This window comes from Pangasianodon hypophthalmus, chromosome 1, assembly GCF_027358585.1.
Source record: "Pangasianodon hypophthalmus isolate fPanHyp1 chromosome 1, fPanHyp1.pri, whole genome shotgun sequence".
Taxonomy (NCBI): Eukaryota; Metazoa; Chordata; class Actinopteri; order Siluriformes; family Pangasiidae; genus Pangasianodon; species Pangasianodon hypophthalmus.
This window is the reverse complement of record NC_069710.1, coordinates 35,453,267-35,468,266: the sequence shown is the minus strand read 5'-3', so window position 1 is coordinate 35,468,266 and position 15,000 is coordinate 35,453,267. Positions and strand designations below refer to the sequence as shown.

General features: G+C 43.4%; 3 protein-coding genes across 4 annotated transcripts in view; 1 reads left to right on the top strand and 2 right to left on the bottom strand.

The window, feature by feature from the left end:
• mfsd1l (major facilitator superfamily domain containing 1-like) overlaps window positions 1–1,099 on the bottom strand; it is an 11,580-nt gene extending 10,481 nt beyond the window's left edge. The window contains exon 1 of the mRNA XM_034307485.2: window positions 936–1,099. Within this exon, the coding sequence (XP_034163376.1) occupies window positions 936–957 (22 nt within the window). The 5' untranslated portion in view covers window positions 958–1,099. The remainder of the gene's footprint in view (window positions 1–935) is intronic.
• A 3,457-nt stretch (window positions 1,100–4,556) lies between these two features.
• On the bottom strand, window positions 4,557–13,105 carry LOC113525221 (probable crossover junction endonuclease EME2). 2 transcript variants are annotated; one of them, XM_026911692.3, is made up of 8 exons: window positions 12,489–13,105; window positions 11,206–11,327; window positions 8,490–8,585; window positions 7,629–7,747; window positions 7,460–7,544; window positions 6,774–6,889; window positions 6,472–6,661; window positions 4,557–4,872 (listed from the first exon to the last, which is right to left on the bottom strand). In XM_026911692.3, the coding sequence occupies exons 1-8, from the start codon at window positions 12,991–12,993 to the stop codon at window positions 4,717–4,719; spliced, it is 1,389 nt and encodes a 462-aa protein (XP_026767493.3). In that variant the 5' UTR covers window positions 12,994–13,105; the 3' UTR covers window positions 4,557–4,716. The 2 variants fall into 2 exon arrangements, with proteins under 2 accessions (XP_026767493.3, XP_026767494.3); XM_026911693.3 differs by having other exon boundaries at window positions 7,460–7,541.
• Window positions 13,106–14,045: 940 nt separating this feature from the next.
• Window positions 14,046–15,000, top strand: part of nubp2 (nucleotide binding protein 2 (MinD homolog, E. coli)) — a 5,586-nt gene continuing 4,631 nt past the window's right edge. Inside the window, exon 1 of the mRNA XM_034311355.2 lies at window positions 14,046–14,177. Within this exon, the coding sequence (XP_034167246.1) occupies window positions 14,147–14,177 (31 nt within the window). The 5' untranslated portion in view covers window positions 14,046–14,146. The remainder of the gene's footprint in view (window positions 14,178–15,000) is intronic.

Sequence of the window (15,000 nt, the reverse complement as noted above, 5' to 3'; positions counted from 1 at the left end):
TACTGCACTACACACTTACCACTAACACTGCATTACTGCACTACACACTTACCACTAACACTGCATTACTGCACTACACACTTACCACTAACACTACATTAGTGCACTACACATTTACCACTAACACTACATTAGTGCACTACGCACTTACCACTAACACTACATTACTGCACTACGCACTTACCACTAACACTACATTAGTGCACTACACATTTACCACTAACACTACATTAGTGCACTACGCACTTACCACTAACACTACATTAGTGCACTACGCACTTACCACTAACACTACATTACTGCACTACACACTTACCACTAACACTACATTAGTGCACTACGCACTTACCACTAACACTACAATAGTGCACTACACACTTACCACTAACACTGCATTAGTGCACTACACACTTACCACTAACACTACATTAGTGCACTACACACTTACCACTAACACTACATTAGTGCACTACGCACTTACCACTAACACTACATTAGTGCACTACGCACTTACCACTAACACTACATTAGTGCACTACACACTTACCACTAACACTACATTAGTGCACTACACACTTACCACTAACACTGCATTAGTGCACTACACACTTACCACTAACACTACATTAGTGCACTACACACTTACCACTAACACTACATTAGTGCACTACACAATTACCACTAACACTACATTACTGCACTGCACACTTACCACTAACACTGCATTAGTGCACTACATAGGGTACGAAATAAGGGCTACTGTGGTGTTTGTTTTGGTTTCATTACTCCCTGCACAAGCAAAATAACCATGCACCCTATTCAGTGCACTAGGGAGAGATTTGGGATTGTGAAAGATCAGCACTTTCAGCAGAGTTTCAAGATAATATTTTAGGGAAAAATAAACACAATCACGTGATTAAAAGCAGGAACATTACCTCTCTCAGCCGGTTCCGCCATTCTGGAGTGTGTGTGTGTGTGTGTGTGTGTGTGTGTGAAATCTCCGCACAGCTCCTCACTGTGTTTATTACTCGTGTGTGTGTGTGTGTGTGTGTGTATAAAGGGATGTGTTTGGTTCTGCGCAGCTGCACAACGCTGAAAACACGCAACGTCACGCGCTCCTGATGCACGCTCGGAGTCACATGACCAGCCCCTGAGGCGGTTGCTTTAGTCATCGCTGAATCAGCACTGAGCGCTGATTGGCTGATCCGTGCTCTGTCAGGAAACCTAATGAAATCAGATTGCTGAAAAAGAAAAAAAAAAAAAAATCCTACAAAAATCACCCTCATGATTTCGGATCTAATGAGTTGTTTCAGCTGATAGAAGATACTTTTGTCTGTTTAATGCACATGTAAGTGTGTCAGTAAGTTTGGGAAGGTCACGTGATCCTTCCATTTCCATATTCTGGGCTCCTAAATGTAGTGCCCTAGATGTATAGAGTGACATATGTACACTTATATAGTGTACATAGTGATATACAGGGGCATAACATAGGGTTTGGAATAAAGGCTCCTAAACCTAAAGCACTATAAAGCCTTATTCAGACGGGATTAGTTTCACACGGGGAGGTGGGCGCATATAATTATATAATTATTTTACAGACTGAAAGGATTACAGTGTATTTTACGTCTATATAATAATGAGCATTAGAAATAAATCCAGGTAATATATACTCCATCTGAACTGACATGTAGGTAAAGACTGCGCTTGTGTTAAAAAGGTTTTGCACATTTTCTTCAGTATAAAGATATTTCACGAAGCGCTAGCTCTTTCTATTGACAAAATAAAACCAACCTTAAATCGCACAATGATAAAATATAGATGAGGTTTAAAAGGGCGAGTCAGAGACGCAATACCTCCACAGGGTTTTATCGGAGGTTACTGTAAAATGGCTCCTTTACCCTAAATAGTGCACTGTATCTCCCTTTGAGATTCAGTTCCCTACACCCTATAGTACACACACACACACACACTCACACACACACACTGAGTGATGATTAGAGGACTAGAGATTAGAGGACAACTTTAACCCTGTTTGTGTCCTGATATTCACTCTGCTCCGACTAAGAGAAATTTACTCGCATTTATACTGACATGACTGGTATGCAAGTAATAAACACACTGTGTGTGTGTGTGTGTGTGTGTGTGTGTGTGTGTGTGTGTGTGTGGTGCTGTTAGTGGTGATGAAGTGGATTACTTTCCACTGTCAGAGCTGCTGTTACAGAAAATTAATCAACACCTTCTGACCAATCAGAATCCAGAATGTGACAGCTGTCTGGTGTAAGACTATTTAATGAACCTGATTTAAACTAGTGACATTGTCCACATTTATACAGAGTCAGAACTTCTCCTACTTTAATTCATAATGAATGATAAAATGGCTGAAATGTGATTAGTTTGAGTTTTGAGTGTTTACACACACAGTGAATATCACAGTGATGTCAGACTGGAGGAGGTGAGGAGATAATAAAAAAAAATTAAAAAAAAAAAAGGAGGACTTGGGGAAAAAAGTGTTGTGTAATCCACAGTCTTATCCTGTTCCCCTGTAAAACAGCTGACTCAGCTCATGCAGCGCTCAATAATTATCCCTGTAAGAACAAGAAGAAAAACAAAATAGCCACTGATACACAAACTGGTAACAAATGAAACTACCTTACAGAGTGATGAAGCTCTGTACACAATGCTGTGTGTCTCAGAATCTTCTTGAGGAACCTGAGCTGCTTCTTCAGCAGTCCTGAAGATGTTCGCTCACAGATTTTCCTCAGTTTCTCCTCAGTATCTCAGGTTTTCTCCTGACGGGGGGATTGTGTAGGAAACTGAGCTAATGATATAACTCAGTGTGTCTGAAATTAACATCCAGTTTACAGAAGTTGTAGCATTGCACACATTGCACCTGGACTGCTTACTAAATGCTGTGCATGAGCCACAAAAGCTGCTGTAAAATGTCCGAAATGTTAAAGAGCTGTTAAATGCACAGCACTAAAAATGAACAAGGTGATCAGATCTGTGTGACCAAAGCAGCCCAAGTGACAAGCAGTATTAAAGGATACACCCACCCTGCTTCCAGTTCAATCCAATTCCATTCATTTCAATTTTATTTGTATAGTGCTTTTAGCAGTGGACATTGTCACAAAGAAGTTTAACAGAAATATAATTTCCATATATACATTTTAAATGTATCCCTAATGAGTGCAACAGCATCCAAACATCCCAGCTCACCACAACACTCTATGCCTGTGAATCCTCCAGATCTGCTCCTTTACCTAAGAAAAAACTATTCACAAAAGGCTTGACTAAACAAATATGTTTTCAGCCTAGACTTAAACACTGAGACTGTGTCTGAGCCCCGAACACTAAGTGGAAGGCTGTTCCATAACTGTGGGGTTTGTAAGAGAAAGCTCTACCCCCAGCTGTAGCCAAGGTACCAACAAATAGCCTGCACTTTTTGATCTGAGTAGGCGTGACGGATCATAAAAGACCAGAAGTTCACTCAGGTTCTACGGCACGAGACCATTTAGTGCTTTATAGGTCAATAGTAGTATTTTATAATCAATATGAAATTTGATTGGGAGCCAATGCAGTGTGGATAAGATAGGGGTGATGTGGTCATATCTTCTGGTTCTAGTAAGGACTCTCGCTGCTGCATTCTGGACTAACTGGAGCTTGTTTATGCTCCTACTGGAACATCCAGACAGTAAGGCATTACAATAATCCAACCTAAAGCTTCAAAAGAAAGACTAGAATCGATAATCACACCAAGGTCTTTTACTGCTGCACATGATGAAACAGAAAGGCCATCCAGAGTTATTATGTAATCAGAAAGCTTACTTCTAGCTGCATGTGGTCCTAGTACAAGTACTTCTGTCTTGTCAGAATTAAGTAAGAGAAAGTTAATAAGCATTCAGTTTCTAATGTCTTTTACACATTCCTCAACTTTATTAAGCTGGTGTCTGTCATCTGTCTTTGCTGAAACATACAACTGTGTGTCATCAGCGTAACAGTGGAAGCTAATACCATGTTTATGAATAATTTTGCCCAGAGGTAGCATATATAGAGAAAAGAACAGTGGGCCTAAAACAGAGCCTTGCGGGACACCAAACTTTACCTTAGTATGAGAAGTCACCATTTACGTTTACAAACTGATAACGATCAGTCAGATAAAGTTCTGACTGATAAAGTTCATGAATTCCACCCTGCTTATATCCACCGTATGCACAAGCTTACACTTTCTGTCTACACTGAATGAAATTAAACAGTGAGTGAAGCTTAAGGCAGTGTAAACATATAGAGTAACTGTGTAAGTGTAATTAACGCACTGCTTTCTGATGTGTCTGAAGAAATATATTTTAGTGTTTACAAATTGTTTATTATGTGTCTTTAATAAACCACTCTCTTGTCTTTACTATCTGTGGGGGTTTAAATGTTTATAAAGAAAAAAGTTAATAAAGAAAATAAAAATAATCCCAATAAACTGTGACCTATATGAATGGTGGGCCTGAAAAGGACCAATTAAAATATATTACTTTGCATATTTAAACAAAAAATAAACAAGATAAATATACATGACCGAACATTAAGTGAAATTTAATTTTTTTAAGTTGTTAATCAAAATAAATTCAAACTTCACAGTAATCCGTGTGCGTGTCATGTCCCCACAAGTCCATGATTTATATATTAAATCTGATCAGCTCTTCTTTCAGCTGCATTTCCCACAATTCCCTAGTCCAGCACCAGCTCAGGATTCTGGGAAGTCATAAGCCGGTGCACACGATTTGACAGTTCAGGTCCGATGCGCCTCTCTTTAGCCCCGCCTCTCACAGTGAGATCGGCCAATAATCCACGCTGCTCTTCTTCTGATTCTGCTTTCTCATAGGCCTGATTGGACAGAGAGAGAGAGAGAGAGAGAGAGAGAGAGAGAGATAGAGAGACCGGATTAATCAACAGTACACACTATGTAGTACATAATTCTAGGAAGCAGAATGAGTAATGTTTAGTAGTGGATTTAATTCACTATTCACAACACAGGCCATATAAACACCATCACAAACGTCTCACCATCAGTCCACTGTGGGCGTGTCCCAAATCACACACCCCGTCCAATATATAGGGCACATAAACCCTATGATCAGTCCAATGTGGGCGTGTCCCAAATCACACACCCCGTCCAATATATAGGGCACATAAACCCTATGATCAGTCCACTGTGGGCGTGTCCCAAATCACACACCCCGTCCAATATATAGGGCACATAAACCCTATGATCAGTCCACTGTGGGCGTGTCTCAAACCGCACACCCTATTCAATATGGTTGTTGGCTCTGCACCAGTCCGTCAGCCGCTGTGGATGGTCTCACTTGGACATCCTAATGACTGCACTTACTAAAAACAGTTTACGCTCATGTCTCAGTCATTTCACAGTGGATAACTTCACCTGGGTATTACAGACTTAAACAGTAATGAAATCACCAGTGATCCTGAAGATCTTTCCAACACACGTAGCACTGCTTGGCTCTGTCGTACACAGTTATAGAAGGGAATGATTTATAATCGCACTATCCGTGGCACCCAGATGAGGATGGGTTCCTTCTGAGTCTGGTTCCTCTCAACGCTTCTTCCTCATATCATCTCAGGGAGTTTTTCCTAGGTGGTGGACCATAAATAGTCTGACCCTAGATAGTGGACTCTAAGTACTGGACCCTAAGTAGTGAACCCTAAGTAGTCTGACACTAGGTAGTGGACTCTAAGTACTGGACCCTAGGTAGTCTGACACTAGGTAGTGGACTCTAGGTAGTGGACCCTAAGTAGTCTGACTCTAGGTAGTGGACTCTAGGTACTGGACCCTAAGTAGTGTGACTCTAGGTACTGGACCCTAAGTAGTGTACCCTAAGTAATGAACCCTAAGTAGTCTGACCCTAAGTAGTGAACCCTAAGTAGTGTGACCCTAAGTAGTGGACCCTAAGTAGTGGACCCTAAGTAGTCTGACACTAGGTAGTGGACCCTAAGTAGTGAACCCTAAGTAGTCTGACACTAGGTAGTGGACTCAAGGTAGTGGACCCTAAGTAGTGAACCCTAAGTAGTGTGACACTAGGTAGTGGACCCTAAGTAGTCTGACACTAGGTAGTGTGACTCTAGGTACTGGACTCTAAGTAGTGTGACTCTAGGTACTGGACCCTAAGTAGTGAACCCTAAGTAGTGTGACCCTAAGTAGTGGACCCTAAGTAGTGAACCCTAAGTAGTGTGACACTAGGTAGTGGACCCTAAGTAGTCTGACACTAGGTAGTGTGACTCTAGGTACTGGACCCTAAGTAGTGTGACCCTAAGTAGTGGACCCTAAGTAGTGTGACACTAGGTAGTGGACCCTAAGTAGTGAACCCTAAGTAGTCTGACACTAGGTAGTGGACCCTAAGAAGTGAACCCTAAGTAGTCTGACCCTAGGCAGTGGATCCTAAGTGGTGGACTCTAGAATAATTTTACCTGCAGAAGGAGTTGAGGAGAGGGGTAGGCATTTGTCACAGCTGTTGCCATGGCGACGCTGACACGGTTGAGCTGCTGTATCTGTCGTGTCCACACCTGAGCGAGGCCCCGCCCACTACGATCAACACGCACTCCCCCTGCCCACAAGCCGTCCACACAGAAACCCAGATCAGGAACGTCCTGCAGTGTTCTGAACACACACACACACCAAAATCACATGGAGATCAGGCAACGTGGTAAAGAATAGAGAACTCTGTGTGTGTGTGTGTGTGTGTGTGTGTGTGTGTGTGTGAGATACTGACCGAAAGGGGCGTTTAGATAAGGCCTTGGTAACAGCACACACATGATCTGTGACTTCCTGCCAGCCAAACAGGAAGTGAACTGTCACATTCTTGTACAGCTGCAGGTACACCAGCACCTAAACAACATGGAAACACACAAACTCTGACATCACACAAACATTCATCCTACCAGTTATCCTTTATATTTAAGGGTGAAAGTCTCAACTGAACTGGAGAGACAGCAACAGGAGGTTATGAGTTTATTAGCTTATTAGCTAATTTGACAGCTATCTGATTTGCCAAACTAGCAAGAATAAAGCTAGCATACAAAATAGTTGGTGTGTTATATATCTAGTATTATAACTAGCTGTTAACAAGCTAATTTGCTAAATAGCCACATTGCTAATAACTGATGACTTTATGATGTAGCTGGTTTGATAATCTGCTAGCATGCTAACTACCTGGTTTATTAGCTGCTAAATAAAATGCTAAATATATTACCTGCTAAAAGAATATGTTGTAGATTTTCCTTATTTTTGTTCCATGCTTACTTTTTCCTAACTCAAATTTGAACTATCTAGGCTGTTAGCTACCAAATAACGGGTGCATTGTATAATATAAATCTAAATGTTCTAGAGTCAACACTATGACATCATCAGAGGTAAAGGTCATGTTTAACACGGTGACAGCAGGAAGTGACCTCTGACCTGCTCTATGTCAATGTTCTGGAACCCAAGTTGAGAACGTGGACACAACTCGTCTTCATCATCGTCATCATCATACGAGCCTCTGCTACATATAGACACAAAGTCTTGTATAAATGTACATTACAGGACCTCATGAGTGAAGTGTGTGTGTGTATGTGTGTGTGTATACCGTTGACAGTACTGTCCTCCGGTCACCAGCAGTGAGACGACTGCCCCTGTGTTTCTGTTCAGATACTCACCGAGAGGCTGAAACAGAGAATTCGCCTCCTCACAACCACCAATCAGAGCCTGAGATGGACAACAGGAAACGCATCACTCCATTACACAGCACCTTTAAATCTTTCCCTGCAGTATGGTGCCCTACTCACCCTTGTTCACTTCTCCCGGCGTGTGCCACCTCAAATAATGTCTTCACACACTCACTGATTTCCGAGCTAGCATGTGCGAGTTACTAGCTAGTGTTAAAACTGCCCCATTTGCTACCAGCTAGCATGCTAACAAGCAGAGATTGACTTTATTTAACACACATCAACCTTCTACTCCTCGGGAGAAAAACTTATAACCGTGGCTTTATCTTCTCCCGTCATATACGACTCCTCATTAAACGTGTCCAGAGACATTACGAAGAAAATTAAAGCTTGGAAGCAAGTAGCAGAGATTAGTGATGCCTCTTATGTGTGTACGTAGCTAGTACAGTTAGCTCGATTTATTAATCTAATCTAATTTGACAACAAATCTAGTATGAAGCTGAGCATGTAACGTAAATTAATGTAAAAATAAATAAGTAATTTGTTTTCACACTGATTGATGTTATTTCATTTTTGTTTAACCAGTTAGCTTTAGAAGGTGTATATACCTACTACCGTTTCTCATTAGAGAAAAAAAAAAACTTCAAGCCACGCCCACAAGCATGATAACGATGGGTAACGATGCTACAGTAATAACAGAACGGGGCTCGTGAACAGGGAAGTGGACGAGGGAAAGTGTTAATAACAGTAATGAAACACAGCCCATGTGTAAGGAACGTTACCTGTTTGATGGACATTATCATGTCCATGAACTCCATCTGAGTGACCACCATCAGCACCTGATCTTCCTCAACCAGGCTACCGTCTTCATCCTCAGTCTACACACACACACACACACACACACATACACGGAGTTCAGTAATCTGAGTCACCGTGTGTGAGGTAGTGAGAACCGAGCTTGAGCATTATTGATCTTTTCCTGATCACATTTTACCTAAAAGCCCTGGAATCGTGCTGTGGAGCGTCATTCGGTTTACAGGTAAACCACTTGGACATCACCACGGCAACGAGATTTTGTAGTGCAACTAATATGAACGTGCATTTTTACTCAGTTCTTCCTACTGGAGTAGGTCAGGAACTGCTTGCTGGCAGTGGCAATCATGGAGCATGAAACTTCGAGGTGATGTCTGAAGATCTGTAGTGTGATGGTCTTGTGTGACGAGGTTTCTGTTCCATCATTGGGATTCAGTGCTAGACCCTTTTCATCAGGACGAGGAAACGTTTCTTTTTGTTTTCAGCAGCGATGATAAATAACGAAAAGCCCCGCCCCTGCGTTTTACATATGACTTGATTAACTGTGGTTTGGAGAAGAGCTGCTAGCTTAACACTCATAACTGATGGGTTCACAACCAGCTCCCGGTGCACAGCCAGCTCCCGGTGCACAGCGAGCTCCCGGTGCACAGCGAGCTCCCGGTGCACAAGCAGCTCCCGGTGCACAAGCAGCTCCCGGTGCACAGCCAGCTCCCGGTGCACAACCAGCTCCCGGTGCACAGCGAGCTCCCGGTGCACAGCCAGCTCCCGGTGCACAGCCAGCTCCCGGTGCACAACCAGCTCCCGGTGCACAGCGAGCTCCCGGTGCACAACGAGCTCCCGGTGCACAGCCAGCTCCCGGTGCACAACGAGCTCCCGGTGCACAGCCAGCTCCCGGTGCACAGCCAGCTCCCGGTGCACAGCGAGCTCCCGGTGCACAGCCAGCTCCCGGTGCACAACCAGCTCCCGGTGCACAGCCAGCTCCCGGTACACAACCAGCTCCCGGTGCACAGCGAGCTCCCGGTGCACAAGCAGCTCCCGGTACACAACCAGCTCCCGGTGCACAGCGAGCTCCCGGTGCACAAGCAGCTCCCGGTACACAAGCAGCTCCCGGTGCACAAGCAGCTCCCGGTGCACAAGCAGCTCCCGGTGCACAAGCAGCTCCCGGTGCACAGCCAGCTCCCGGTGCACAGCCAGCTCCCGGTGCACAACCAGCTCCCGGTGCACAAGCAGCTCCCGGTGCACAGCCAGCTCCCGGTGCACAACCAGCTCCCGGTACACAACGAGCTCCCGGTACACAACGAGCTCCCGGTGCAACGATTTTTAACCTATTTAAACTAAATTCAAGAGTTAAATAACATGCACAATTATTAATATAAATTATACCACAGCGCGGGTGAATGCTCGAATCTGATTGGTCAGTAGGTGTGTGTTATTTCCGTATAACAGCACAGGTAGCTCCGGCTGTAACACAAACGTTTATATTAATGCATTCATTCTAAAACGTTGTTGTTTCTATAGTAACTAATGAGGTGAATTTTTTTGCTGGAAGAGATTTATTCCTGTAACAGCAGCGTCTGTAGTGTGTTGCGGTGTGTTGTGTTATTACTTACGTTACCTGGACAACGCAGCAGTGCGTAGTGTTGCGGTGTGTTGTAGTGTCTCACGTTGTGTTACAGTGTGTTGCAGTGTGTTGCGGTGTGTTGCGGTGTGTTGCGGTGTGTTACAGTGTGTTGCAGTGTATTGCGGTGTGTTACAGTGTGTTGCAGTGTGTTGCAGTGTGTTGCAGTGTGTTACAGTGTGTTACGGTGTGTTGCGGTGTGTTACAGTGTGTTACAGTGTGTTATGTGTGTTGCGGTGTGTTGTGTTGCAGTGTTACAGTGTGTTATGGTGTGTTGCGGTGTGTTATGGTGTGTTACGGTGTGTTAGAGTGTGTTAGAGTGAGTACTGTAGTGTGTTGCGGTGTGTTGTGTTATTACTTACGTTACCTGGACAACGCAGCAGTGCGTAGTGTTGCGGTGTGTTGTAGTGTCTCACAGTGTGTTACAGTGTGTTACAGTGTGTTGCGGTGTGTTGCGGTGTGTTACAGTGTGTTATGGTGTGTTGTGGTGTGTTACAGTGTGTTGCGGTGTGTTAGAGTGTGTTAGAGTGTGTACTGTAGTGTGTTGCAGTGTGTTACAGTGTACTGCAGTGAGTACTGTAGTGTGTTGCGGTGTGTTGTGTTATTACTTACGTTACCTGGACAACGCAGCAGTGTGTAGTGTTGCGGTGTGTTGTAGTGTCTCACAGTGTGTTACAGTGTGTTGCGGTGTGTTACAGTGTGTTACAGTGTGTTGCGATGTGTTACAGTGTGTTACAGTGTGTTATGGTGTGTTGCGGTGTGTTATGGTGTGTTATGGTGTGTTGTGGTGTGTTGCAGTGTGTTACACTGTGTTACAGTGTGCTGTGGTGTGTTACAGTCTGTTGCGGTGTGTTACAGTGTGTTACAGTGTGCTGTGGTGTGTTACAGTCTGTTGCGGTGTGTTACAGTGTGTACTGTAGTGTGTTGCGTTGTGTGTACTGTAGTGTGTTGCAGTGAGTTACAGTGCATTGCAGTGAGTATTGTAGTGTGTTGTGGTGTGTTACAGTGTGTTACAGTGTGTTGCGTTGTGTACTGCAGTAGAAGTGTTACACAGACGGGGGATTTACACGAGGCAGTGTTCTGCTCCAGCTGACGGTGTGTGTGAGGTCGTGCTCCTCTATTCGGCTCCTCCACTCCAAACCAGCCAGCGTGCTCAACAACACGTCACAGCCAGAGTCCTGCAGCAACGCTACACACACACACACACACACACACACACACACACATTACTGTGAGTTAAATTGATTTTATTGCACTATTCACAGCCAGTAGACACTTCTTATGCTCGGGTGCTGATGGGAGGAAAAGGGGCGGAGCCAGCAGCGGCCTGTGAGAACGCCGCCGACTTTAGGGACGACCGTTTTGTGTGGTAAAAGTTTGATCTTAGAGACTGAGTGTAGCACACAGTCTGGACCTTTCGCTGGGTGTGTGTCAGAGATACACACTTAGAGGTAGATTTTTAACATTTTCTGTTTGAAAAGTGCTTTATGAATAACGTTCTTTATTATTATTATTATTATTATTATTAATATTATTATTATTTAAAAAATAGCCTTAAGCCTGTTTCACACTCGTCACGCTGTACGAGATCCTGTACAGTAAAGTGTGTTGTGAATTGTGTAACAGTGTGAGTGATCACGCGCGTCTCTGTGTCCGATTATATGCTGAAGATCCTCTAACGATAGACCTGCGATTAAAGAACACGACTCCGTTCTGCTCACGTCATCCATCAAACACGTTCTTCACAGTGAGATCGACGTAATGAGGAGATTTTTTTTCTGTCTGTTAGCATGTTTAGTTTGCGTTTCTCCATCGCCGCTACCGTATCTGTAGCTGCACCGTCGTCCTATTGGTGGATTTCAGACGAGCGTCATAGCGACAGTGTGAAGCCGACGTTAGAAACCCGAGCATAAGATTAGAGTTTACGCTTTATTTAATATTATCATACATTATTAACATTATTAATATACGGTTTATCAGCTCCATCCACCAACACAGGACACAAAATGGGTCTATAAATAAACTGTAGGTCTGAGCACAAAGTATTGGCACCCCACTACCTCATAGATCTTAACGGGACCACCACCGCACAGATGATTTTGAGTGGTGGTTTACTTTCCGGCAGTGTGTGTGTGTGTGTGTGTGTGTGTGTGTGTGTCGGTTACACAGTGGTGGTGATGGTGGAGGTGTTTTGAACACTTCTGTATCATTGCTGTACTTAGAATAAATCACCACCTGGATAAAATCTGCTATTTATTTTACACTGAGCGACAGGGAAGAAGGGTGCCAATACTTCAGATCTGGCCCTGTTCATTTTGATGATGATGATGATGATGATGAAGAGGAGTACCTGGGTGGATGTTGACAGTAACAGTCTTTAAATACTCCTCAGGTTTGAGTCTTTTTACTCTCTCAGCTGCCTCTTTCTTCCTCTTCTGCTCCTGTCTCTTCTCCTCCTTCCGTCTCTCTCTCTCCTCCTTCTGTCTCTCTCTCTGTCTCTCTCTCTCCTCCTTCTGTCTCTCTCTCTCCCTCTCTCTCTCCTCCTTCTGTCTCTCTCTCTCCTCTCTGTCCTCCCCCCGGTTTCCTCTCCTCCTTGCCCCGGGGCTGGGGCTCCGGACAGCGGGGGCAGGTGGAGGCTCTAGCCGGCTCTGGGCGCTCTGTGTGCGGCTGTGCGCGCTGTCCGGCTCCGCGGCAGTTCCAGGCTCCTGCTCCGCCTCCGAGTCGGAAATCTCCCAGGTGTGAGCTCGCTTTAACTCCGCCATTGTGAGAGTAATAACCGCGGAGTCTCCCGGTGCATTATCAGTGCGTTTACCTGCGCTGTACACACACCTGTCCACCTCCCCCTCACTGCGCATGCGTAACAAGATGCACCAGCTCAGTGTTTACATAAAATGACGGGTCCTCATCAGGGACAAACCTGAGCTGTAATCCTGCTGCGTGTCTTTCTTTCTGTCTTTGTCTTTATTTATTTAATTATTAGACTTTAAACTTGATGTAAATACCGCCCCCTGCTGTCCTGGAGCGAGTCTAACTCCTCTCATATTCCTCTTCCTCTTAAAAATGTACATAATTTAAACAGTGCTGTGCTCATATTTTGTGATTTCCTCTGTAATATATTTTATGAATTATAAAGACTACTTTTTTAACTTCTCTGTGCATGTCTGGTATTTATTACAGCAATAAAAACTCTTTACACCAGGTCCAGGTGTGTGGCTTAGAGCTTGGTTAAAGGTGAGCTGTATCCAGGATCCCAGGTGATCAACAGATGTTAAAGGCACAACATATAAAGGTGGAACAAGTAGTAAACAACAGTGCTTTATTTTTATCTGAGAGTGTATGCTACAGGTTTATGTCTACTGCCTGATAGCACACTTAGGAAATACTGTGTGTGTGTGTGTGTGTGTGTGTGTGTTGTGATTATTAAACATCTGCCTTTTCCTCTTTTCCTCCTTCGGATCATCTCAGCTCCATTTCCCAAGCAATTACAAATCGCCCTTATACAACAACATCCTCTAAAACCATAATAATAACTAAAGCACATAGTAATAAAAGAATTTTTTGTGACCAAAATGATTTTAATTTGGATTTGGGCCACTTAGTGTATTATTCTTGGCCCTCACATTTTAGACATTTGATATTAATTAATTATAGATGGGATATTAAAAATGCAAAAAAATAAAAAAAATCCTCAAAAATCCTCAGATATCTCCATTTGCCAAGTAAATAAATAAATAAATAAATAAATAAATAAAAACACCCATACAGACACTATAAAGTTAAATTTCATGATCTTTTGTCAGAGTTTTTTTGTACAATTTGTTTGGACTGGACAATCTGGGCTGAACAGCAGGGGGCAGTAAACACACACACACACACACACACACACACACACACACACACACACACACACACACACACACACACACAACTATACAACCACATGAAGAGCGCGAGGAAGAAACTGGTCCGGAATCAACCAATCACACGCTGCTTTAGCTGTTACGTCACATGGTTGCGGAAGTGATGGAGGTAAACGGTGGTAAGAAGCCCGTTTTATCACATTTTCCTCAAAATGAAGAGGTTTAAATCTCACAGACTGGAGAGTAACACTCTCTCAGAGCTGTGGTAGGATGTAATTAAATGATAATTAGTGATAAATATCCGCTTTAATACACTTTACCACATCAGAAGTGCAACAGCACCTCGGGTCACTACTAAAATGAATAAAGCACAATTATTTATATTTTTATTTTATTTCTTTTTATTTGTCTGTATGCTTATTTTTGCTTTTGCAGATCTGTATCAAAAGAAAAAACTCTTAACGCGTTTTAGTGAGTAATAGCCACCGCGCATGCGCATTAGGGTTGCCAGGTATGACAGTGTTGTGTAGTAAGAGCATGTGAGATATAACTATAAACAAAAACACTGATAAGAGTAGAAAATGACTGATAAGGAATGATGATCATTTGTAAAAGTGTGTTGATGTAGTAAGTGATAGAGAGTGCACAGCTCTCATGACTGTAAACATGGCACTTTCAGACCAAACTGACAAAATGGCCGCCTCTGTTAATAACACTGTTAATAACATTATCATAAATACAGAGTAGCTGTGAGGCGCAGATCAGTACACTGACACTTCATATCAAACCTTCATGTACAGAGGAGAAGTGTATGAGAGGAGGCCACCTCAGGTGTGTGTGTGTGTGTGTGTGTGTGTGGATAGGAGATCCTTCCTTCATGAACAAGCCAAAACAGCCCTAATAAGATCTCGCATTTCCAGCATTAAGGACATAGATGCTCCTAGTGCCTTCTTCTTCAACCTCTCCAGAAAGGTACAACTCCAGAACCAGATGCTGTACCTC

What these genes read in the sequence shown, in the direction of transcription:
- LOC113525221 (XM_026911692.3), bottom strand. Translation starts at nt 12,993, where the DNA reads ATGCGCAGTGAGGGGGAGGTGGACAGGTGTGTGTACAGCGCAGGTAAA. An exon ending in TGATAATGTCCATCAAACAG is followed by an intron (nt 7,748 to 8,489) that starts GTAACGTTCCTT and finishes TGTCCATCTCAG; the next exon opens with GCTCTGATTGGTGGTTGTGA. An exon ending in AGAACATTGACATAGAGCAG is followed by an intron (nt 6,890 to 7,459) that starts GTCAGAGGTCAC and finishes CATGTTGTTTAG; the next exon opens with GTGCTGGTGTACCTGCAGCT.